This window comes from Erythrolamprus reginae, assembly GCF_031021105.1.
Source record: "Erythrolamprus reginae isolate rEryReg1 chromosome 13 unlocalized genomic scaffold, rEryReg1.hap1 SUPER_13_unloc_9, whole genome shotgun sequence".
Lineage (NCBI taxonomy): Eukaryota > Metazoa > Chordata > Lepidosauria > Squamata > Dipsadidae > Erythrolamprus > Erythrolamprus reginae.
The window spans coordinates 11,708-37,177 of NW_027248453.1; the positions used below are offsets into that span (position 1 = coordinate 11,708).

The 25,470-nt window shown below is 44.2% G+C and overlaps 1 protein-coding gene across 1 annotated transcript; it reads left to right on the forward strand.

The window, feature by feature from the left end:
• The first annotated feature begins 177 nt into the window (after positions 1 to 177).
• On the forward strand, positions 178 to 25,470 carry DEDD (death effector domain containing). Its single transcript, XM_070730298.1, is given in 6 exon segments — positions 178 to 326; positions 10,565 to 10,694; positions 10,696 to 10,975; positions 13,042 to 13,149; positions 18,990 to 19,136; positions 24,545 to 25,470. Coding segments are annotated over 6 exon segments (1,071 nt in total). The 5' UTR covers positions 178 to 297; the 3' UTR covers positions 24,922 to 25,470.

A 25,470-nucleotide genomic window follows, 5' to 3' on the forward strand; every position in this document is an offset into this window, starting at 1 on the left:
CGCCGCGGCGTCCCATACATCCCTTTCGCGTAGTCCTGCCCTTCTTCAACATGGCCGCCCGCGGACGTTGAACAGCCGCGACGCCCAACATGGCCGCCAGTCCCCAAGATGGCGCCTGCCCGCTTCGCCGCGCCCACGGGTCGGGACGAGGTCGGTAGGTCAGGGGATTCCCGGATGTCTCTCCCCTCTCCTCTCCCAGCCTCTCCGGGTAGGAGGCGGCGGTTGCCCGGATGTTCCTGTTGCTGCGGCGCCCGTGGCCGGGTCGTCACCGGGGGGCGCGGAGCGGCTGGGCCCAACATGGCGGCCCCGGCGGCCCTGTGGAGAAAGTGAGCAGGAGGGCGAGGCGGGTGGGAGGAGCCAGAGGCCGAATTGGGGAGGGGGCGGCCTAGAGAGGGAGGGGCCGGCCCCGCCCCGTAGCCGTGGGGCAGGCGGGGGGCATTCCTCGGGGGCGGGGGGGAGGGACGGAGCCCCCCCTTGAGGCCTGAGGGTCTGAGGGGGGGCACTCCGAATTGGCGACCCTCCCACATAGGAAAGTGGGGGGGGGGCGGGTATCTTTGGGGCTGGAGGAGATGGGGGGCTATGGGGGGGGCATGAGCCCTCCCCATACTGAAAGGGGGGGTCGTATTAGCCCCCCCCAGCTGCTCTTCTCTGCCAGCCAGTCCTCTGGGGCCCCCAATGCCAGCGAATGGACGGGAGGGGGCAGGGCCATATTAGGGATCCTCAGAAAGGGGGGGGTTATTATTATTATTATTATTATTATTATTACTACTATTACTATTATTACTATTACTATTACTACTATTATTATTATTTATTATTATTATTACTGCTACTACTACTACTATTACTATTATTATTACTATTATTATTACTATTATTATTATTCATTAGATTTGTATGCCGCCCCTCTCTGTAGACTTGGGGCGGCTCACAGCAAGAGTAAAAACAATACACAATAACAAATCTAATAATTAAAATATTTATTTATTTACTTATTTATTTATTAGACTTGTAATTATTATTATTATTATTATTATTATTATTATTATATTTGTATGCCGCCCCTCTCTGTAGACTCGGGGCGGCTAACAACAATAATAAAAACAGCATATAAACAATCCAATATTAAAACAGTTAAAAACCCTTATTATAAAAACCAAACATACATACAAACATACCATGCATAAAATTGTAGAGGCCTAGGGGGAAAGAATATCTCAGTTCCCCCTTGCCTGGCGGCAGAGATGGGTTTTAAGAAGCTTATGAAAGGTGAGGAGGGTGGGGGCAATTCTAATCTCTGGGGGGAGTTGGTTCCAGAGGGGTGGGGCCGCCACAGAGAAGGCTCTTCCCCTGGGTCCCGCCAAGTGACATTGTTAATCGACGGGACCCGGAGAAGGCCAACTCTGTGGGACCTTATCGGCCACTGGGATTCGTGCAGCAGAAGGCGGTCCCATAGGTTTATTATCATCATCAGAGTTATTATTATTATTATTTATTAGATTTGTATGCCGTCCCTGTCCGTAGACTCGGGGCGGCTCACAGCCATAATAAAAACAATGTACAACAAATCTAATATTTAAAAATATCTAAAAACCCCTTGGGGCTAGTTGTCTTGGTGTGTAGTGCTCTGTAATGACGTATTGAGGGTAGGAGTTGAAACGGTTTGTGTCCAGGATGCGAGGGGTCAGTCGATATTTTCACCGCCCTCTTTTTGACTCGTGCAGTCTACAGGTCCTCAGTGGGGAAGGCAGGTTGGCAGCCATTGTTTTGTTCTGCAGTTCTGATTCTCCTCCGAAGTCTGTGTCGGTCTTGTTGGGTTGCAGAACCGAACCAGACAGTGATGGAAGTGCATCAGATGACAGACTCAATGATTCCTCTGTAGAACTGGATCAGCAGCTCCTTGGGCAGTTTGAGCTCCCTGAGCTGGTGCAGAAAGAACATTCTTTGTGGTGCTTTTTTGGTGATGTTTTTGATGTTAGGTGACCATTTTAGGTCTTGAGATACGATAGAACCTAGGAATTGGAAGGTCTCTACTGTTGACACTGCGTTGTCTAGTATTGTGAGAAGTGGAAGGGTTTCTCCTAAGGTCTACCACCATTTCTATGGTTTTGAGTGTCTTAAGTTCTACATTGTTCCCGTCACACCACAAGTTGTGAAGGTTATATAGAAACATAGAAGACTGACGGCAAAAAAAGACCTCATGGTCCATCTAGTCTGCCCTTATACTATTTTCTGTATTTTATCTTAGGATGGATCTGTGTTTATCCCAGGCATGGAAGTTTGTTCCAAGGATCTACTACTCTTTCAGTCAAATCATATTTTCTCATGTTACAAACATAGAAGCATAGAAGACTGACGGCAGAAAAAGACCTCATGGTCCATCTAGTCTGCCCTTATATTATTTCCTGTATTTTATCTTAGGATGGATCTGTGTTTATCCCAGGCATGGAAGTTTGTTCCAAGCATCTACTACTCTTTCAGTGAAATAATGTTTTCTCATGTTAGAAACCTAGAAGACTGACGGCAGAAAAAGACCTCCTGGTCCATCTCGTCTGCCCCTTATACTCTTTTCTGTATTTTATCTTATGGTGGACCCATGTTTATCCCAGGCATGTTTACATTCAGTTACTGTGGATTGACCAACCACGTCTGCTGGAAGTTTGTTCCAAGGATCTACTACTCTTTCAGTCAAATCATATTTTCTCAGTGACTGAAAACTTAGCCTATATTCAGCCCGGGGAGAGAGAGAGACGCCCTTGCCTGTGGTCAGGAGAGAGGGGAAGAAAAAATAGAGTACAGAGTAAAAGAGTTGGAAGTAACCTCAGAGGTCGTTTAGTCTAGGGGATATACAAACTTGTCAACGTTTAGGACTTGTGGACTTCAGCTCCCAGAATTCTTCAGCCAGCTTTGCTTTGAATAGGTCAGCTTTGCTGGCTGAGGAATTCTGGGAGTTGAAGTCCACAAGACTTAAAACTTGCTCTTGTTCTAGTCCAACTCACTGCTCAAGCTTGAGCAGGAGATCTATTCCAGTTGTCCAGTACAGTGGTACCTCTACCTAAGAACACCTCTACTTACGAACTTTTCTAGATAAGAACCGGGTGTTCAATATTTTTTTTGCCTCTTCTCAAGAGCCATTTTCCACTTACAAACCCGAGCCTCCGAAACTGTAACTGGAAAGGGCAGGGAGAAGCCTCCGTGGGGCCTCTTTAGGAATCTCATAGGAGGAAACAGGGCGTGAGAAGGCGGGGAAAATCTCTTTGGAGGAAACAGGGCTGGAAAAGGCGGGGAGAAGCCTGCGTGGGGCCGCTCTAGGAATCCCCTGGGAGGAAACAGGGCCGGAAAAGGCAGGGAGAAGCCTCCGTGGGGCCTCTCTAGGAATCTCCTGGGAGGAAACAGGGCCGGAAAAGGCGGGAAGAAGCCTCTGTGGGGCCTCTCTAGGAATCTCCTAGGAGGAAACGGCTGGAAAAGGGGGGGAAATCTCTTTGGAGGAAACAGGGCTGGAAAAGGCGGGGAGAAGCCTGCGTGGGGCTTCTCTAGGAATCTCCTGGGAGGAAACAGGGCCGGAAAAGGCAGGGAGAAGTCTCCGTGGGGCCTCTCTAGGAATCTCCTAGGAGGAAACGGCTGGAAAAGGGGGGAAAATCTCTTTGGAGGAAACAGGGCTGGAAAAGGCGGGGAGAAGCCTGCGTGGGGCCGCTCTAGGAATCTCCTGGGAGGAAACAGGGCCGGAAAAGGCAGGGAGAAGCCTCCGTGGGGCCTCTCTAGGAATCTCCTAGGAGGAAACGGCTGGAAAAGGGGGGGAAATCTCTTTGGAGGAAACAGGGCTGGAAAAGGCGGGGAGAAGCCTGCGTGGGGCCGCTCTAGGAATCTCCTGGGAGGAAACAGGGCCGGAAAAGGCAGGGAGAAGCCTCCGTGGGGCCTCTCTAGGAATCTCCTGGAAGGAAACAGGGCTGGAAAAGGTGGGGAGAAGCCTCCGTGGGACCTCTCTAGGAATCTCCTGGGAGGAAACAGGGCCGGAAAAGGTGGAGAGGAGCCTCCGTGGGGCCTCTCGAGGAATCTCCCGGGAGGAAACAGGGCCGGAAAAGGCAGGGCGAAGCCTCCGTGGGGCGTCTTTAGGAATCTCCCGGGAGGAAACAGGGCCGGAAAAGGTGGGGCGAAGCCTCCGTGGGGCCACTCTAGGAATCTCCTGGAAGGAAACAGGGCCGGAAAAGGCGGGAAGCCTCCGTGGGGCCTCTCTAGGAATCTCCTGGGAGGAAACAGGGCCTCCACCCTCCCTGTGGTTTCCCCAGTCGAACGCCTTATTTGCTTTTACATTGATTCCTATGAGAAAAATGGCTTCTCCTCACAAGCGTTTCTACTTAAGAACCTGGTCACGGAACGAATGAAGTTCGTAAGTAGAGGCCCCACTGTATTTTCCTAAAAGCAGCTCCCACAAATCCAGGAGGAAGGAAACATAGCTGAAGTTTGCAGTTCCGTTGAGGGCTTTTTATTCATCCCATTTTTTCTTTTTATACAGCATTTATTTATTTATTTATTTATTTATTTATTTTGTCCAATACACCATACATATAGAAGAGAATAGACATGAGGTAATATATAAAAAGAAAAATATAAAATAGAGGAGAAGATATATGAAAGGAAGAAAATATATATGAGATATGAGATAAAGGAAAGAGAATTGGACAGGGGACGAAAAGCACACTAGTGCACTTATGGATGCCCCTTACTGACCTCTTAGGAACCTGGAGAGGTCAATCGTGGAGAGTCTAAGGGAGAAATGTTGGGGGTTAAGGGTTGACACTATTGAGTCCGGTAATGAGTTCCATGCTTCGACAACTCGATTGTAAAAGTCATATTTTTTACAGTCAAGTTTGTAGCGGTTAATATTGAGTTTGAATCTGTTGCGTGCTCTTGTGTTGTTGCGGTTGAAGCTGAAGTAGTCATTGACAGGCAGGACATTGCAGCATATGATCTTGTGGGCTTGCATGCATTAATTGCTTTTCCATTGATTCATTGTTTCGTCTTACAAACTTTTCACCTTACAAATCTCGTCCCGGAACCAATTAAGTTCGTAAGACGAGGTATCATTGTACCAGTGATACTTCAACTCCCAGAATTCCTCAGGCAGCCATGATCCTTGCATATCATTTACCTCAGAGGTCTTCAAACCTGACAACTTTAAGGCTTGTGGACTTCAAATCCCAGAATTCCTTAGGTAGCCATGATCCTTGCGTATCATTTACCTCAGAGGTCCTCAAACATGGCAACTTTAATATAGTGGGGTTCTTTTTAAAACTATTTTAAATACTTAAATTTATTGAATTTATTTGGATTTGTACGATTGTTTATATTTTTTGTTGTGAGCCGCCCCGAGTTCGCGGAGAGGGGCGGCATACAAATCTAAATAATAAATAAATAAACTTTAAAGCTTGTGGACTTCAACTCCCAGAATTCCTCAGGCAGCCATGATCCTTGCGTATCATTTACCTCAGAGGTCTTCAAACCTGACAACTTTAAGACTTGTGGACTTCAACTCCCAGAATTCCTCAGACAGCCATGATCCTTGCGTATCATTTACCTCAGAGGTCTTCAAACCTGACAACTTTAAGGCTTGTGGACTTCAACTCCCAGAATTCCTCAGGCAGCAATGATCCTTGCATATCATTTACAGTGATCCCTCGATTATCGCGAGGGTTCCGTTCCAAGACCCCTCGCGATAATCGATTTTTCGCGATATAGTGGTGCGGAAGTAAAAACACCATGTGCGCATGCGCGCCCTGTTTTCCATGGCCGCGCATGCGCAGATGGTGTTTTTACTTCCGCACCTGGGAAGACCCAGGGAAGGTTCCTTCCGCCGCCCAGCAGCTGATCTGCTCGGCAGCGCCGCAGCAGCGAGGAGCCGAAGATCGGGGTTTCTTCCCACGCAAAGGGGAAACCCCGATCTTCGGCTCCTCGCTGCTGCGGCGTTGCCGAGCAGATCAGCTGCTGGGCGGCCGAAGGAACCTTCCCTGGGTCTTCCCCGCCGCCCACGCAAAGGGGAAACCCCGATCTTCGGCTCCTCGCTGCTGCCCGCCCGCCGCTTGCCCGCCGCCCGCCGCTCGAGAGCAAGAGGGGGAGAGATAGAGAAAGAGAGAGAAGGAAAGAAAGGGATGAGAGAGGGAGGAAGAGAGTGTGAGAGAGGAAGAAGCAAGATAGAGAAAGAGAGAGAGAAAGAAAGATGAGAAAGGAAGAGAGTGACGTCATCGGGTGGGAAAATATTAATATTTTTTGAAAAATCGCGATATAGCTTTTCGCGAAGATCGAGATCGTGAAAATCAAGGGATCACTGTACCTCAGAGGTCTTCAAACCTGATAACTTTAAGGCTTGTGGACTTCAACTCCCAGAATTCCTCAGGCAGCCATCATCCTTGTGTATCATTTACCTCAGAGGTCCTCAGACTTGGCAACTTTAAGGCTTGTGGACTTCAACTCCCAGAATTCCTCAGACAGCCATGATCCTTGCGTATCATTTACCTCAGAGGTCTTCAAACCTGACAACTTTAAGGCTTGTGGACTTCAACTCCCAGAATTCCTCAGGCAGCAATGATCCTTGCATATCATTTACAGTGATCCCTCGATTATCGCGAGGGTTCCGTTCCAAGACCCCTCGCGATAATCGATTTTTCGCGATATAGTGGTGCGGAAGTAAAAACACCATGTGCGCATGCGCGCCCTGTTTTCCATGGCCGCGCATGCGCAGATGGTGTTTTTACTTCCGCACCTGGGAAGACCCAGGGAAGGTTCCTTCCGCCGCCCAGCAGCTGATCTGCTCGGCAGCGCCGCAGCAGCGAGGAGCCGAAGATCGGGGTTTCTTCCCACGCAAAGGGGAAACCCCGATCTTCGGCTCCTCGCTGCTGCGGCGTTGCCGAGCAGATCAGCTGCTGGGCGGCCGAAGGAACCTTCCCTGGGTCTTCCCCGCCGCCCACGCAAAGGGGAAACCCCGATCTTCGGCTCCTCGCTGCTGCCCGCCCGCCGCTTGCCCGCCGCCCGCCGCTCGAGAGCAAGAGGGGGAGAGATAGAGAAAGAGAGAGAAGGAAAGAAAGGGATGAGAGAGGGAGGAAGAGAGTGTGAGAGAGGAAGAAGCAAGATAGAGAAAGAGAGAGAGAAAGAAAGATGAGAAAGGAAGAGAGTGACGTCATCGGGTGGGAAAATATTAATATTTTTTGAAAAATCGCGATATAGCTTTTCGCGAAGATCGAGATCGTGAAAATCAAGGGATCACTGTACCTCAGAGGTCTTCAAACCTGATAACTTTAAGGCTTGTGGACTTCAACTCCCAGAATTCCTCAGGCAGCCATCATCCTTGTGTATCATTTACCTCAGAGGTCCTCAGACTTGGCAACTTTAAGGCTTGTGGACTTCAACTCCCAGAATTCCACAGCCAGCCATGATCCTTGCGTATCATTTACCTCAGAGGTCTTCAAACCTGGCTAGGTTTGAAGACCTCTGAGGTAAATGATACCTCTGAGGTAAATGACAACTTTAAGGCTTGTGGACTTCAACTCCCAGAATTCCTCAGGCAGCCATGATCCTTGCGGATCATTTACCTCAGAGGTCTTCAAACCTGGCTAGGTTTGAAGACCTCTGAGGTAAATGATACCTCTGAGGTAAATGACAATTTTAAGGCTTGTGGACTTCAACTCCCAGAATTCCTCAGGCAGCCATGATCCTTGTGGATCATTTACCTCAGAAGTCTTCAAACCTGACAACTTTAAGGCTTGTGGACTTCAACTCCCAGAATTCCTCAGGCAGCCATGATCCTTGTGTATCATTTACCTCAGAGGTCCTCAGACTTGGCAACTTTAAGGCTTGTGGACTTCAACTCCCAGAATTCCACAGCCAGCAATTATCCTTGCGTATCATTTACCTCAGAGATCTTCAAACCTGGCTAGGTTTGAAGACCTCTGAGGTAAATGATACCTCTGAGGTAAATGACAACTTTAAGGCTTGTGGACTTCAACTCCCAGAATTCCTCAGGCAGCCATGATCCTTGCGGATCATTTACCTCAGAGGTCTTCAAACCTGGCTAGGTTTGAAGACCTCTGAGGTAAATGATACCTCTGAGGTAAGTGACAACTTTAAGGCTTGTGGACTTCAACTCCCAGAATTCCTCAGGCAGCCATGATCCTTGCGGATCATTTACCTCAGAGGTCTTCAAACCTGGCTAGGTTTGAAGACCTCTGAGGTAAATGATACCTCTGAGGTAAATGACAACTTTAAGGCTTGTGGACTTCAACTCCCAGAATTATCCAGCCAAGCACAGTGTCGAGTTGAAGTCCACAAGTCTTTAAAAGTTGCCAAGTTTGGGGACCTGCTTTTATACGTGGTGATTTTTCTGGAAGACTGGACAAGGACCTTCACGGGATGCCGTTGGAATCTGCTCCTGGGGTTGGACTAGAAGACCTCCAAGGTCCTCCCAGCTCTACTCTGTTTTGAAAGCGTGTGAAATGGTTGAACCAGGAGGCCTGGAATTCTTGCTTGTATTTTTTTTTCTTTCAGTTTAAAAAAACAAAAACAAAAATCCATTTGGAAGAAAAACCCTTGTTTTCCTGTTCCCGGCCTCCCTCTCTCTCTCCTCCTCTCCCTCCCAAAGAATTTTTATTTTTTTATTTTTATTTTTAAATATACGCCTTAAAGTGCCTTTTGGCAGTGAAGGAGCCGTCCCTGGCCAAAAAATGCATTTGAGCCTGTCAGCTGGGACTCGATCCAAGGGAAACGGTAATAGGAGGATTGTACTGTATTTGAAATTGCATTCAAAATGCTTCCTCATAGAACAGGGAAAAGTTCCCCTAAACACCTTGGTTGTTTCTTCCAAAATGTGAGAGTCTGACGCCGTCGTCCTGGTCCTCCTCTTCTTCCTCCTCCTCCTCTTCTTCCTCCTCCTCCTCGTCTTCCTCTCCTCTTTTTCTTCCTCTTCTCTTTTTCCTCTCCCCCATATATTCCTCCTCCTCCTCCTTGTCTTCCTCTCCTCTTTTTCTTCCTCCTCCTTCTCTTTTTCCTCTCCCCCTCATCTTCCTCTTCTCCTCCTCCTCCTCATCTTCCTCCTCCTCTTCTTCCTCTTCTCCCTCCTCTTCTTTTGGCTCCTTCTCCTTCCTCTTTTCTACTTCCTCCTCTCCTCTTCCTCCTCTTCTTCCATTTCCTCTCAAGTTGCTCTTCCTCTTCTTCCTCCCTCTCCTTCCTCCTTCTCTCCTTCCTCCTCTTCTTCCTCTCCTCTCCTCCTTCCTCTTTTCCTCTTCCTCCTCTTCTCTTCCTCCTCTTCTTCCGTTTCCTCTCATGTTCCTCTTCCTCCTCTTCTCCCTCCTCTTCCTCTTCTCTTCTTCCTCCTCTCCTTCCTCTCCTCTTCTTCCTTCTCTTCTCCTTCCCCTTTTCCTCTTCCTCCTCTTCTCTTCCTCCTCTTTTTCCTTTTCCTTTCATGTTCCTCTTCTCTTCATCCTCTTCTCCCTCCTCTTCCTCTTCTCTTCTTCCTCCTCTTCTTCCTCTCCTTCCTCCTCTTCTTCCTCTCCTTCTCTTCCTCTTCCTCCTCTTCTTCCTTTTCCTCCTCCTCCTTCTCTCCTCTTCCTCCTCCCTTCTATCACTGACGGTTGCCTAGTTGTGTAATGAAACATCTGCCAAAAAAGTCACCGAACCTCAAGAGATCCCCCCCTCCTACAAGGACCCCACAGTAGTCTTCCTTCTCTCTACAAACTCCTTCTTTTGTAACACAGATAACGTTCCCTAGTTGGGTTTTGAAATAATGAAAATAATGAAACGACATGTAACAAACCTAATATTTAAAATAATTAAAAGACCCTTATTTTAAAAAACCGAACATACACACAAACATACCATGCATAAATTGTATAGGCCTAGGGGGAAAGTATATCTCAATTCCCCCATGCCTGACGACAGAAGTGGGTTTTGAGGAGCTTGCGAAAGGCAAGGAGGGTGGGGGCAACTCTGATTTATTTATTTATTTATTTATTATTTGGATTTGTATACCGCCCCTCTCCGAAGATATCTGGGGGGAGCTGGTTCCAGAGTGCCGGGGCCGCCACAGAGAAGGCTCTTCCCCTGGGTCCCGCCAAACGACATTGTTTAGTCGACGGGACCCGGAGAAGGCCGACTCTGTGGGACCTAACCGGTCACTGGGATTCGTGCGGCAGAAGGCAGTCCCGGAGATATTCCGGTCCGATGCCATGAAGGGCGTTCTTTCTTTCTTTCTTTCTTTCTTTCTTTCCTTCCTTCCTTCCTTCCTTCCTTCCTTCCTTCCTTCCTTCCTTCCTTCCTTCCTTCCTTCCTTCCTACCTACCTACCTACCTACCTACCTACATTCATTCATTCATTCATTCATTCATTCATTCATTTATTAGATTTGTATGCCGCCCCTCTCCGTAGACTCGGGGCGGCTAACAACAATAAAGAAAACAATGTAACAAATCTAATATTAAAAAATAATCTAAAAAACCCAGTTGGCCTCATGAAACGACGGCTAGGCTGCACCCTTCGGGGCTCTTCCAACTGACCCCCGTTCCTTTTCTCTTTCCCCCAGTGTCCCAGGTGAAGGAGAGCCGCCATCGTCCCCTCCCTTCCCCTGGATGCTGGGCGGCCGAGGCCGGTTCTCGCCGTCGCCCAAGATGGCGACCTTGAAGCGGAGCCACCAGCAAGCCTGGCCGGAGGAGGAGGGGGGACCGGGAGCACGGCCTCTACAGCCTCCACCACATGTTCGACATCGTGGGCACCCACCTGACCCACCGCGACGTCCGCGTGCTCTCCTTCCTCTTCGTGGACGTCATCGACGACTACGAGCGGGGCATGATCCGCAGCGGGCGGGACTTCCTTCTGGCGCTGGAGCGACAGGGCCGCTGCGACGAGACCAACTTCCGGCAGGTGCTGCAGCTGCTGAGGATCATCACCCGACACGACCTCTTGCCCTACGTCACCTTGAAGAGGAGGAAGGCTGGTAGGTGGCCTCCCGCTTGGGTTTTTAAAAAATATACAGTAATACCTCGTCTTACGAACCTAATTGGTTCCCGGAAGAGGTTCGTAAGGCGAAAAGTTCGTAAGGCGAAAGGTTTGTAAGGTGAAAAGTTCGTAAGGCGAAAGGTTCGTAAGGCGAAAAGTTCGTGAGGCGAAAAGTTCGTGAGGCGAAAAGTTCGTGAGGTGAAAAGTTCGTGAGGTGAAAGTTCGTGAGGCGAAAAGTTTGTAAGGCAAAAAGTTTGTAAGGCAAAAAGTTCGTGAGGCGAAAGGTTCGTGAGGCGAAAAGTTCGTAAGGCAAAAAGTTCGTAAGACAAAAAGTTCGTAAGATGAAACATTGTTTCCCATAGGAAACAATGTAAAATCAATTAATCCGTGGAACGGACCCCCCCCCCCCCGCAAAAAAAACGCCACCACCCGGCTTTCACCTTTTGAAACAGCCGGGGGGCTTCTCGGTGGCCTCCCAAACGCCAAACCCGAACTTCCGGGTTCGGCGTTCGGGAGGCCTCTGAGAAGCCCCCCGGCTGTTTCAAAAGGTGACAGCCGGGCGGCGGGGCTTCTTGGCGGCCTCCCGAACCCCGAACCCGGAAGTTCGGCAAAAGTTCAGGTTCGGGAGGCCGCCGAGAAGCCCCGCCGCCCGGCTGTTGTCTTTTAACACAGCCGGGGGGCTTCTCGGCGGCCTCCCGAACCCCGAACCTGGAGATTTGGTAAAAGTTTGGGTTCGGCAGGCCGCCGAGAATCCCCGCCGCCCGGCTGTCGACTTTTGAAACAGCCGGGGGGGCTTCTCGGAGGCCTCCCGAACGCCAAACCCAGAAGTTCGGTGTTCGGGTTCAGGAGGATGCTGGGAAGCCCCCCCGGCTGTTTTAAAAGATGACAGCCGGGCGGTGGGGCTTCTCGGGGGCAGCGGCGTGTTTGTAAGACGGAAAAAGTTCGTAAGAAGAGGCAAAAAATTTCCTAACCCCGGGTTCATATCTCGGGTCGTTCGTAAGATGAGGGGTTCGTATCATGAGGTACCACTGTATATTGGGGTGTCTTTTTTGGATTTTTTAAACCTAAAACTGTAATTTAGATTGCTAAATATTAGATTTGTTACTGTGTACTGTTTTTTTGACCATTGTTGTGAGCCGCCCCGAGTCTACGGAGAGGGGCGGCATACAAATCAAATAAATAAATAAATAAAATAAAATAAAATAAAATAAAATAAAATAAAATAAAATAAAATAAATATGAAAAGAGAGGGGCGGCATACAAATTTAATAAATAAATAAAATAAATAAATAAATATGAAAAGAGAGGGGCGGCATACAAATTTAATAAATAAAAAAAATTAAATAAATAAATAAATATAAATAAATAAATATGAAAAGAGAGGGGCGGCATACAAATTATATATATATATATATAAGCTTTGTGCTGCTGTAAATATGGAAATATTCCATATTTACAGCAGCACGAAGCTTGAAACTTCAGCCTGATGATGGTAAATGTGATTTCACCGAAACGTCGCATAGACACTCAAAATATTACACGGGGCAAAACCCGAACTCAGAGCAATCTACACATGTATGTATGTATGTATGTATGTATGTATGTGTGTGTGTGTGTATATATATATATTCACATGTTTTTTTTGCTGAATTTGAAAATTAAGGGAGACTAGGATAGATCTATTTCGGCCTTATTTTGGCCTCATCAGCTAGCCATACCCTCACTGGGACTTGAACCTGCAACCTTTGCCTTGTAAGGCAGAGAATTATATATATGAAAAGAGAAAAGGACATATAAAACCCTCTCATTTAAAGCCAGACAACACATGCCTACCAAACATAAGGTATAAAAGCCTGGGGGAGGTGTCTCCTATAATCCTAATCATGGTTTTACTAACCAGGTTATATAGCACACAGCAAGTATAAATCTCTCTAGTACAAACGTGTTAGCTCCCTCTTGTGGCCATTATTATTATTACCATTATTATTATCCTTATCATTATTTTTTGCCAGAGGATTGACCGTTTTGTCTTTCACGCGTTTCCATTCCTTCCTCCATGTCCAGTATGTCCGGACCTTGTCGATAAGTACCTGGAAGAGACGTCCATCCGCTATGTGACCCCCCGAGCCCATAGCCGTACAGAGCATGTTCCGGTGCATCCACACAAATCTGGTGAGATTCCTTGCGCGCATCTCCACCTCCGAAAGCCCCCTTTCCAGATGCTGCGTTGTTGGGCAAGCTTTGGGGTTTTTTTTACATCTTGCATAAAACTCTTGTAATGGTGAGTGCAGACGTGGTCACCACAATAGAGGGGGGGAAAAGATGTTGGGACTCTAAATGAGGGCAGAGAAGAGCAACTAAGACTGATTTATTTCTCTCTCTCTCTGTCTTATCTATCTATCTATCTATCTATCTATCTATTTCTATTTATTTATCTATGTATCAATCTATATCAATCTATCTATCTATCTATCTATCTATCTATCTATTTCTATTTATTTATCTATGTATCAATCTATATCAATCTATCTATCTATCTATCTATCTATCTATCTATCTATTTCTATTTATTTATCTATGTATCAATCTATATCAATCTATCTATCTATCTATCTATCTATTTCTATTTATTTATCTATGTATCAATCTATATCAATCTATCTATCTATCTATCTATCTATCTATCTATCTATTTCTATTTATTTATCTATGTATCAATCTATATCAATCTATCTATCTATCTATCTATTTCTATTTATTTATCTATGTATCAATCTATATCAATCTATCTATCTATCTATTTCTATTTATTTATCTATCTCTGTCTGTCTATCTATCTATCTATCTTATCTATCTATCATCTATCTATCTATCATCTATCATCTATCTATCTATCTATCTATCTATGTCTATCTAATCTATCTATCTATCTATCTATCATCTATCTATCTATCTATCTGTCCATCTATCTATCTATCTATCTATCTATCTCTGTCTATCTAATCTATCTATCTATCTATCTATCTATCTATCTCTGTCTATCTATCATCTATCTATCTATCTTATCTATATCTATCTATCTATCATCTATCTTATCTATCTATATCTATCTATCTATCATCTATCTTATCTATCTATCATCTATCTATCTATCTATCTATCATCTATCTATCTATCTCTGTCTATCTAATCTATCTATCTATCTATCTATCTATCTCTGTCTATCTATCATCTATCTATCTATCTTATCTATCTATCTATCTATCTATCATCTATATATCTTATCTATCTATCATCTATCTATCTATCTATCATCTATCTATCATCTATCTGTCTGTCTGTCTGTCTGTCTATCTATCTATCTATCTATCTATCTATCTATCTATCTATCTATCTATCTATCTATCTATCTATCTAAGTTTCAGTTTCAGTTTAAGCAGATTTGTATGCCGCCCCTCTCCGCAGACTCGGGGTGGCTCACAGCAATAACAATACAATGTAAAGCAAATCTAATATTTAAGTTAATTTAAAAAAACACCATAAATTAAAACCAATCATACATACTGACATACCATGCATAAATTTTATAAGCCTAGGGGGAGGGAACATGTCAATTCCCCCATGCCTGACAACAGAGGTGGGTTTTAAGGAGCTTACGAAAGGCAAGGAGGGTGGCGGCAACTCTGATATCTGGGGGGAGTTGGTTCCAAAGGGTCGGGGCCACCACAGAGAAGGCTCTTCCCCTGGGTCCCGCCAAACGACATTGTTTAGTTGACGTCTTCTACATTTCTAGGTTTCCATTGCCTCGTGAGCCCTTCATAATACACAATCTAGGGCCGGGGTCCCCAAACCTGGCAACTTTAAGACCCCTGGGCTTCCAACTCCCAGATTTCTCCAACCAGCTATGCTGGTAGTCGAAGTCCACAAGTCTTTTAATAAAGTTGCCAAGTTTGGCCACCTCTGATCTAAGGCCTTAACTTCCAGTATATCTGTTGTGGTTGGCTCTGGCCCAGCTCCTGCCCCAGGGAATGTGGAGAGGTGGAGGCAGGGGAAACGTCAACATGTCCTAGGGCTGTTTTGTTGCCAGCAGAGTCAGTTAGTGCAGTTTCCTCGGTGGGGGTGACTCGGAAGAGGGGGGCTTGGCACACAGCCCAGGAAGCCAATCTCCATTATCTTCGGTCCATTCGGATGCGGAAGTCTTGGACCCCCGCAGGCGCAGAGTTACGCGTAGAAGAGACCAATTGAGGACCTATTACAGGAAATAAGAGGGGCCACCTGTGTTTTTGGGTGAGGCTCCAGTAATTAGAGCTGCTGATACAAATAGCAGCGTGTGGGTTTGGCCGTTGTGGACGATTAATCTGACCGCAGTTCTTCAGGACCGTGCCTCGCTGTGTCTGAACTTTGTTGGTGGATTTTTCACGCCTTTGGCGCCAAAGCAGAGCAAAGTGTGTGTGTTTCACTTGGTGGAAGAAGGAGGGCTGTGAGGTTTCTTCACAGCTGCTAGCTAAGTACTTAAGGACTGATTAAGGGACGTTGTACAGCCTACAAGGTTGTTTTGCTTTGTTTCTTTTGAATTTTGTTGCGGTTCTAGATACGTTTTATTTCAATATTAGATTTGCCTCACTGTTATATTGTGTTTGTGTTACTGTCGTGTTTGTGGATTTTTCACAAGCACGACAGCAAAGTGTGTGTGTGTGTTTCAGAAGAGAAGGATTTATGGGTAGTGATTTCTGACAGTCTCAAAATGAGTGAACAGTGCAGTCAGGCGGTAGGGAAAGCGAGTAGGATGCTTGGCTGCATAGCTAGAGGTGTCACAAGCAGGAAGAGGGAGATTGGGATCCCCTTATATAGAGCGCTGGTGAGACCCCATCTGGAATAATCCTGTGTCCAGTTCTGGAGACCTCACCTACAAAAAGATATGGACAAAATTGAAGGGGTCCAAAGACGGGCTACAAGAAGGGTGGAAGGTCTCGAGCATAAAACTGACCAGGAAAGACTCCATGGACTCCATCTGTAGAGTCTGGAGGACAGAAGGAAAAGGGGGGACATGATTGAAACATTTAAATATGTTAAAGGGTTAAATAAGGTCCAGGAGGGTTTAAGTGTTTTTAATAGGAAAGTGGACCCAAGAACAAGGGGACACAATCTGAAGTTAGTTGGGGGAAAGATCAGAAGCAACGTGAGAAAATATGATTTGACTGAAAGAGTAGTAGATGCCTGGAACAAACTTGAACCTATGATTACAACACAGGAGGGAAGTGTTTTTAATAGGAAAGTGGACCCAAGAACAAGGGGACACAATCTGAAGTGAGTTGGGGGAAAGATCAGAAGCAACGTGAGAAAATATGATTTGACTGAAAGAGTCGTAGATGCCTGGAACAAACTTCCAGCAGACGCGGTTGGTCAATCCACAGGAACTGAATTTAAACATGCCTGGGATTAAAGATAGATCCATCCTAAGATAAAATACAGAAAATAGTATAAGGCCAGACGAGATGGACCATGAGGTCTTTTTCGGCCGCCAGCCTTCTAGGTTTCTAACATGAGAAAATATTATCTCACTGAAAGAGTAGTAGATGCTTGGAACAAACTTTCATGCCTGGGATAAACATAGATCCATCCTAAGATAAAATACAGGAAATAGTATAAGGGCAGACTAGATGGACCATGAGGTCTTTTTCTGCCGTCAGTCTTCTATGTTTCTATGAGAAAATATTATCTCACTGAAAGAGTAGTAGATGCTTGGAACAAACTTCCATGCCTGGGATAAACATAGATCCATCCTAAGATAAAATACAGGAAATAGTATAAGGGCAGACTAGATGGACCATGAGGTCTTTTTCTGCCGTCAATCTTCTAGGTTTCTATAATTCCTTTTATTTCAGCAGAAATGAGAGAGAGAGAGAAAGGGAGAATAATAATAATATAATAATATTTATTTATTTATTTATTTCATTAATTCGATATCTAGGCCCCCCCCCCTTCCCCGCAGAGTCAGGGCGGCTCGCCACAAAAATAGAACAATACAATATATAAGGGATCCATTTTAAAATTAAATGTAAAAATTAAAAACAATCGTCCACATTCATCCCAGATTTATTCCAATCAATGATCGGAGCTAGTTGTTACATTCAACAGCCCCAAGTCTGCCGGCAAAGGTGAAGTTTTTAAAGCCTTGTGGAAGGCCAGGAGGGTAGGGGGCAGTATGAATCCCTTGTAGGAGTTGATTCCAGTGGTCCGGGGCCACCACAGAGAAGGCTCTTCCCCCGGGAGTTGACATCCAACCATCTTAAAGTTGAATAAAGTTGGGAAACCTTGTGCCTACACCTGGACTACCTTGCAGGGCTAACAGGGATGTCTCTCCTGGTCCTTGTTGAAGACCCCAGCCTGGCCCCAAGACCCCCAATCGCTCCCATGCCTTTGGGAGAACCAGAATTCGCCCCCTCCCAGTTTTTATTTTATTTTATTATTTTATTTTATTTTATTTATTTTATTTTATTATTTTATTATTTTATTTTATTTTATTTATTTTATTTTTTATTTTATTTTATTTTATTTATTATTTTATTTTATATTTTATTTTATTTTATTTTATATTTTATTTTATATTTTATTTTATTTATTTTATTTTATATATTTTTTTTTTATTTTTTTTTTTTATTTTTTTTTATTTATTTATTTTTTTTATTATTTTATATTATATTTTATTTTATTTTATATTTTATTTTATTTATTTTATTTATTTTATTTATTTTTTATTTATTTTATTTTATTTTATTTTATTTATTTTATTATTTTATTTTATTTTATTTTATTTTATTTTATTTATTTATTGGATTTGTATGCCGCCCCTCTCCGGAGACTCGGGGCGGCTAACAGCCATAACAAAACAGCATATAATAATAATCCACTACAAAAAACAATTTAAAACCCATTATTATAAAACCAAACATACACACAAACATACCATGCATAAAATTGTAAAGGCCTAGGGGCAAAGAGTATCTCAATTCCCCCATGCCTGACGGCAGAGGTGGGTTTTAAGTAGCTTACGAAAGGCGAGGAGGGTGGGGGCAGTTCTAATCTCTGAGGGGAGTTGGTTCCAAAGGGCCGGGGCCGCCACAGAGAAGGCTCATCCCCTGGGTCCCGCCAAATGGCATTGTTTAGTTGACGGGACCCGGAGAAGACCCACTCTGTGGGACCTAACCGGTCGCTGGGATTCGTGCGGCAGAAGGCGGTCCTGGAGATAATCTGGTCCGGTGCCATGAAGGGCTTTATAGGTGATGACCAACACTTTGAATGGTGACCGGAAACTGACCGGCAACCAATGCAGACTGCGGAGTGTTGGAGTGACATGGGCGTATTTAGGGAAGCCCATGATTGCTCTCGCAGCCGCATTCTGCACGATCTGAAGTTTCCGAACACTCTTCAAAGGTCGCCCCATGTAGAGAGCGTTGCAGTAGTCCAGCCTCGAGGTGATGAGGGCATGAGTGACTGTGAGCAGTGACCCCCGGTCCAAATAGGGCCACAATTGGTGCACCAGGCGAACCTGGGCAAACGTCCCCCTGGCCACAGCTGAAAGACGGTTCTCTAATGTGAGCTGTGGATCGAGGAGGACGCCCAAGTTGCGGACCCTCTCTGAGGGGGTCAATAATTTCCCCCCCCCAGGGTGATGGACGGACAGATGGAATTGTCCTTGGGAGGCAAAACCCACAGCCACTCCGTCTTATCCGGGTTGAGTTTGAGTCTGTTGACCCCCATCCAGACCCCAACAGCCTCCAGGCACCGGCACATCACTTCCACTGCTTCGTTGACTGGACATGGGGTGGAGATGTAAAGCTGGGTATCATCGGCGTATTGATGATACCTTGGATGACCTCACCCAGCGGTTTCTTCCTCTATTATCAACTCAACCGCTAAAATCCAGACCGAGTGGCCTCCTTTCCCTGTCACCCAAAGCTAAGCACTTCGCCCTGGCGTTGAAACTCTTTTGACCTTTCTCTGTCCCGCAGTGCCTCCCCACCACCCGCTGGTCTACTGCTGCTCCTCGGGCCCCCAGATCTGCGCCAAGAGGTCCGGCCGGGGACGGGCGCTGCTCGGCAACCAGCGGAAAAGGCGGAAGTCCGTGACGCCGGACCCCAAGGACAAACAGACCTGCGGTGAGGTTCCCGACGGCCCCTTTTAAGGCAAAAATCCCCCCCCCCAGGGCTCCAGCCGTTTGCCACCAGGTCCACCGGCGTCTTAAAACGGCATGGAATCGTGGAATTGGGATGGAATTGACCGGTGGCGGTGAAACTGTTTTTTCGCCATCACTGCCATAGACCATAGAGAATAGAACAGAATAGATAATGGAGAATAAAATAGAAGAGAGAATAGAATAGAATAGACAACAGAGAATAAATTAGAATAGGGAATAGAATAGACAATAGAGAGTAAAATATAATAAATATTAGAATAGAATAGACAATAGAGAGTAAAATAGAATAAATATTAGAATAGAATAGACAATAAGAGAATAGAATAGAAGAGAGAATAGAATAGAAAATACAGAATTGAATAGAGAATAGAATAGAGTGGGCCTTCTCCGGGTCCCGTCAACTCAACAATGTCGGTTGGCGGGCCCCAGGGGAAGAGCCTTCTCTGTGGCGGCCCCGACTCTCTGGAACCAGCTCCCCCCCAGAGATTAGAACTGCCCCTACTCTCCCTGCCTTCCGTAAACTCCTCAAAACCCACCTTTGCCGTCAGGCATGGGGGAACTGAAACATCTCCCCCCTGGGCACGTTTAATTTATGCATGGTATGTTTGTGTGTGTGTGTGTGTGTATATTAGTATATTGGGGTTCTTTTTAAACTTTTTAAACTTTTTAAATTTATTTGGATTTGTTACGATTTGTTGTGTCTCGTTGTGAGCCGCCCCGAGTCTGCGGAGAGGGGCGGCATACAAATCTATCTATCTATCTATCTATCTATCTATCTATCTATCTATCTATCTATCTATCTATCTATCTATCTAATTTATCTATCTATCTATCTATCTATCTAATTTATCTATCTATCTATCTATCTATCTATCTAATTTATCTATCTATCTATCTATCTATCTAATTTATCTATCTATCTATCTATCTAATTTATCTATCTATCTCTATCTATCTATCTATCTATCTATCTATCTAATTTATCTATCTATCTATCTATCTAATTTATCTATCTATCTATCTATCTATCTAATTTATCTATCTATCTATCTATCTAATTTATCTATCTATCTATCTATCTATCTATCTATCTATCTATCTATCCATCCATCCATCCACCCACCCACCCACCCACCCACCCACCCATCTATCATCCATCCATCTATCTATCTATCTATCTATCTATCTATCTATCTATCTATCTATCTATCTATCTATCTAAATAAATAATAATAAAAAATAAATAAATAAATAAACAAACAAACAATAAAATAGAGAATAGAATAGAGAATAGAATAGAATAGACAATAGAGAATAAAATATAATAAATATTAGAATAGAATAGACAATAGAGAGTAAAATATAATAAATATTAGAATAGAATAGACAATAGAGAGTAAAATATAATAAATATTAGAATAGAATAGACAATAGAGAATGAAATAGACAATAGAGAATCAGAACAGAATAGAATAGAATTCTTTATTGGCCAATTGTGATTGGACACCCGAGGAATTTGTCTTTGGTTCGGATGCTCTCGGTGTCCATCAAAGATAAATCCGTCAAGGATCATAAGGCGCAACACTTAATGATTGTCATAGGGTACAAATAAGCCATCGGGAACCAATATTAATATAAATCTTCAGGATACAAACAACAACTTACCGTCCTACAGTCATAAGTGGGAGGAGATGGGTGATAGGAACCATGAGAAAACTAATAGTAATAGCGATGCAGCCTTAGACAGTGGCGAGGGAATTCTTTGTTTAGCAGAGCGATGGCGTTTGGGGAAAATCTGTCCTTGTGTCTAGTTGTCTTGGTGGCTCTGTACCAACGTTTTGAGGGTAGGAGTTGAAACAGTTTGTGTCCAGGATTCTAGCGGTCAGTCAATATTTTCACCGTCCTCTTTTTGATTCAGTCCTCAATGGAAGGCAGGTTGGCAGCCATTGTTTTGTTCTGCGTTTCTGATTCTCCTCTGAAGTCCATGTCGGTCCTGTTGGGTTGCAGAACCGAACCAGATGGTTACGGAGGTGCAGATGGCAGACTCAATGGTTCCTCTGTAGAACTGAATAGGATAGGATAGAAAAGAATTGAAAAAAGACTAGAAAAGCATAGAAAATAGGAATAAAATAGAACAGAATATTCTAAGGAGAAGGGCAGCATAAAAATCAAATAGATAGATAGATAGATAGATAGATAGATAGATAGATAGATAGATAGATAGATAAAAATAGATAGATAGATAGATAAGATAGATAGATAGATAGATAGATAGATAAATAGATAGAAATAGATAGATAGATAGATAAGATAGATAGATAGATAGATAAGATTAGATAGATAGATAGATAAAAATAGATAGATAGATAGATAAGATAGATAGATAGATAGATAAGATTAGATAGATAGATAAATAGATAGAAATAGATAGATAGATAAGATAGATAGATAGATAGATAGATAAATAGATAGAAATAGATAGATAGATAGATAGATAGATAGATAAGATAGATAGATAGATAGATAGATAGATAGATAGATAAATAGATAGAAATAGATAGATAGATAGATAGATAAGATAGATAGATAGATAAGATTAGATAGATAGATAGATAGATAGATAGATAGATAGATAGATAGATAGATAAATAGATAGAAATAGATAGATAGATAAGATAGATAGATAGATAGATAAGATTAGATAGATAGATAGATAAAAATAGATAGATAGATAAGATAGATAGATAGATAGATAGATAGATAAGATAGATAGATAGATAAAAATAGATAGATAGATAGATAAGATAGATAGATAAGATTAGATAGATAGATAAATAGATAGAAATAGATAGATAGATAAGATAGATAGATAGATAGATAGATAAATAGATAGAAATAGATAGATAGATAGATAGATAGATAGATAAGATAGATAGATAGATAGATAGATAAATAGATAGAAATAGATAGATAGATAGATAGATAGATAAGATAGATAGATAGATAAGATTAGATAGATAGATAGATAGATAGATAGATAGATAGATAGATAGATAGATAGATTAATAGATAGATAGATAGATAAGATAGATAGATAAGATTAGATAGATAGATAGATAGATAAATAGATAGAAATAGATAGATAGATAGATAAGATAGATAGATAGATAGATAGATAGATAAATAGATAGAAATAGATAGATAGATAAGATAGATAGATAGATAGATAGATAAATAGATAGAAATAGATAGATAGATAGATAGATAGATAAGATAGATAGGTAGATAGATAGATAGATAAATAGATAGAAATAGATAGATAGATAGATAGATAAGATAGATAGATAGATAGATAGATAGATAAATAGATAGAAATAGATAGATAGATAGATAGATAGATAGATAGATAAGATAGATAGATAGATAGATAGATAAATAGATAGAAATAGATAGATAGATAGATAGATAGGATAGATAGATAGATAGATAGATAGATAGATAGATAGATAAGATAGATAGATAGATAGATAGGATAGATAGATAGATAGATAGATAGATAGATAAGATAGATAGATAGATAGATAAATAGATAGAAATAGATAGATAGATAGATAAGATTAGATAGATAGATAGATAGGATAGATAGATAGATAGATAGATAGATAGATAGATAGATAGATAGATAGATAGATAGATAGATAAATGTGAAACTCAAAAAATTAGAATATCATGCAACAGTTCATTTATTTCCGTAATGTAACTTAAAAGGTGAAACGTAATATATATGAGAGAGACTCATGACATGCCAGGCAAGATAGTTCAAGCCATGATTTGTGATCATTGTGATGATTATCGGGTCCAGACCCAAATCCCCCATCTCAGAAAATTAGAATATTACATGCCGATCGGTTTCCGGTCGCAATTCAAATCGTTGGTAATGACCTATAAAGCCCTACATGGCAATCGGACCAGAATATCTCCGGGACCGTCTCCTGCTGCACGAATCCCAGCGGCCGATCAGGTCCCACAGAGTCGGCCTTCTCCGGGTCCCGTTCGACTAAACAATGTCGTCTGGCGGGACCCAGGGGAAGAGCCTTCTCTGTGGCGGCCCCGGCCCTCTGGAATCAACTCCCCCCGGAGATTAGAACGGCCCCCACCCTCCTTGTCTTTCGCAAATTAATTAAGGCCCACCTGTATCGCCAGGCATGGGGGAATTGGGACATCTCCTCCAGGCTTATATAGTTTTATTGTTGCATGGTTTTTAAATGATGGGGTTTTAGATACTTTTTTTAATACATTAGATTTGTTAAAGTGTCACATTGTTATTAATATTGTTGTGAGCCGCCCCGAGTCTCCGGAGAGGGGCGGCATACAAATCTAATAAAATATTATTATTATTATTATTATTATTATTATTATTATTATTATTATTAATTGTACGTAGACCAATATCTGATCTCTGAAAAGTATAAGCATGCATAATAACTCAGTACAGTGGTACCTCTACCTACGAATGCCTCTACTTACGAACTTTTCTAGATAAGAACCGGGTGTTCAAGATTTTTTTGCCTCTTCTCAAGAACCATTTTCCACTTACAAACCCCAGCCTCCGAAACTGTAACCGGAAAAGGCAGAGAGAAGCCTCCATGGGGCCTCTTTAGGAATCTCCTTGAAGGAAATAGGTCCGGAAAAGGCAGGGAGAAGCCTCTGTGGGGCCTCTCTAGCAATCTCCTGGTAGGATACAGGGCTGGAAAACGTGGGGAGAAGCCTCTGTGGGGCCTCTCTAGGAATCTTCTGGGAGGAAACAGGGCTGGAAAAGGCAGGGAGAAGCCTCCGTGGGGCCTCTCTAGGAATCTCCTGGTAGGATACAGGGCTGGAAAACGTGGGGAGAAGCCTCCATGGGGCCTCTCTAGGAATCTCCTTGGAGGAAACAGGGATGGAAAAGGCAGGGAGAAGCCTCCGTGGGGCCTCTCTAGGAATCTCCCGGGAGGAAACAGGGCCGGAAAAGGTGGGGAGAAGCCTCCGTGGGGCCTCTCTAGGAATCTCCTGGGAGGAAACAGGCGGGGAGAAGCCTTCGTGGGGCCTCTCTAGGAATCTCCTGGGAGGAAACAGGGCCTCCACCCTCCCTGTGGTTTCCCCAATCGAATGCCTTATTTGCTTTTACATTGATTCCTATGGGGAAAATTGCTTCTTCTTGCAAACATTTCTCTTTAAGAACTTGTTCACGGAACGAATTCAGTTCGTAAGTAGAGGCACCACTGCTTGCAATTCCTGCCCCCATGCGGTGTAGCATGGAAGCCGTCATCCTGTGGCACTGCCTAACGCTCCCACCAATGTCTCCCCCTCTCCCCCCCTCCCCCTTCCCGGCAGATATCCGCCTCCGAGTCCGGGCCGAATACTGCCAGCACGAGACGGCCCTGGAGGGCAACGTCTTCTCCAACAAGCAGGACCCCCTGGAGCGCCAGTTCGAACGTTTCAGCCAGGCCAACACCATCCTGAAGTCGCGGGACCTGGGCTCCATCATCTGCGACATCAAGTTCTCGGAGCTGACCTACCTGGACGCCTTCTGGCGCGACTACATCAACGGCTCCTTGCTGGAGGCCCTGAAGGGCGTCTTCATCACGGACTCGCTCAAGCAAGCCGTGGGCCACGAGGCCATCAAACTGCTGGTCAACGTGGACGAGGAGGATTACGAGGTGGGCCGGCAGAAACTCCTGAGGAACTTGATGCTGCAAACGGCCCCTTGAAAGACCCTCCCGGTGGCGGTGGCAGCGGCGGCGGCTCATTCGGTTGTCAGGGGGTTGTTGTTTTTTTTCCCCCTCCTTCCTTCCTTCCTTCCTTCCCTTCCTCTCCTTCTTTTTTTGTGAAATTATTTTCCTTTTTTTTAAAAAAAAAAAGGAGAGAAGGGGTGGGGGGGAAACGGAGGGCGGGGTGCGCGTAATACCTCCGAGGGACGAAATCGGTCACGTCGGCTGAATAATGTTTTTTCTGTGGGAGGGCAGGCCATTTTTTCCTCCTCCTTTCCCTCAGTGGTGGTGATGGGGAGTTGAAACGGGGAGGGCCCCCGTCTCAAAGGAACGCCTTTCCCCCCTCCCCAACGGAACGGTGCTCGGTGGTTCTTTCTTAGCGCCTGCCCTCTTGTGCGGTCCCGGTTTTTTTCCCCCCCCCCCTCTTGTTTCTGTATCGTCGCCACCGATTCGTTCGCCTGCCGTTGCCCCCTCCCGACCCAAAGCAGCCCCCCCCCCTTACGCCACCGAAGGCAGGCCCTGAATTCCTATTAAAGAAGCTGTTCTTGT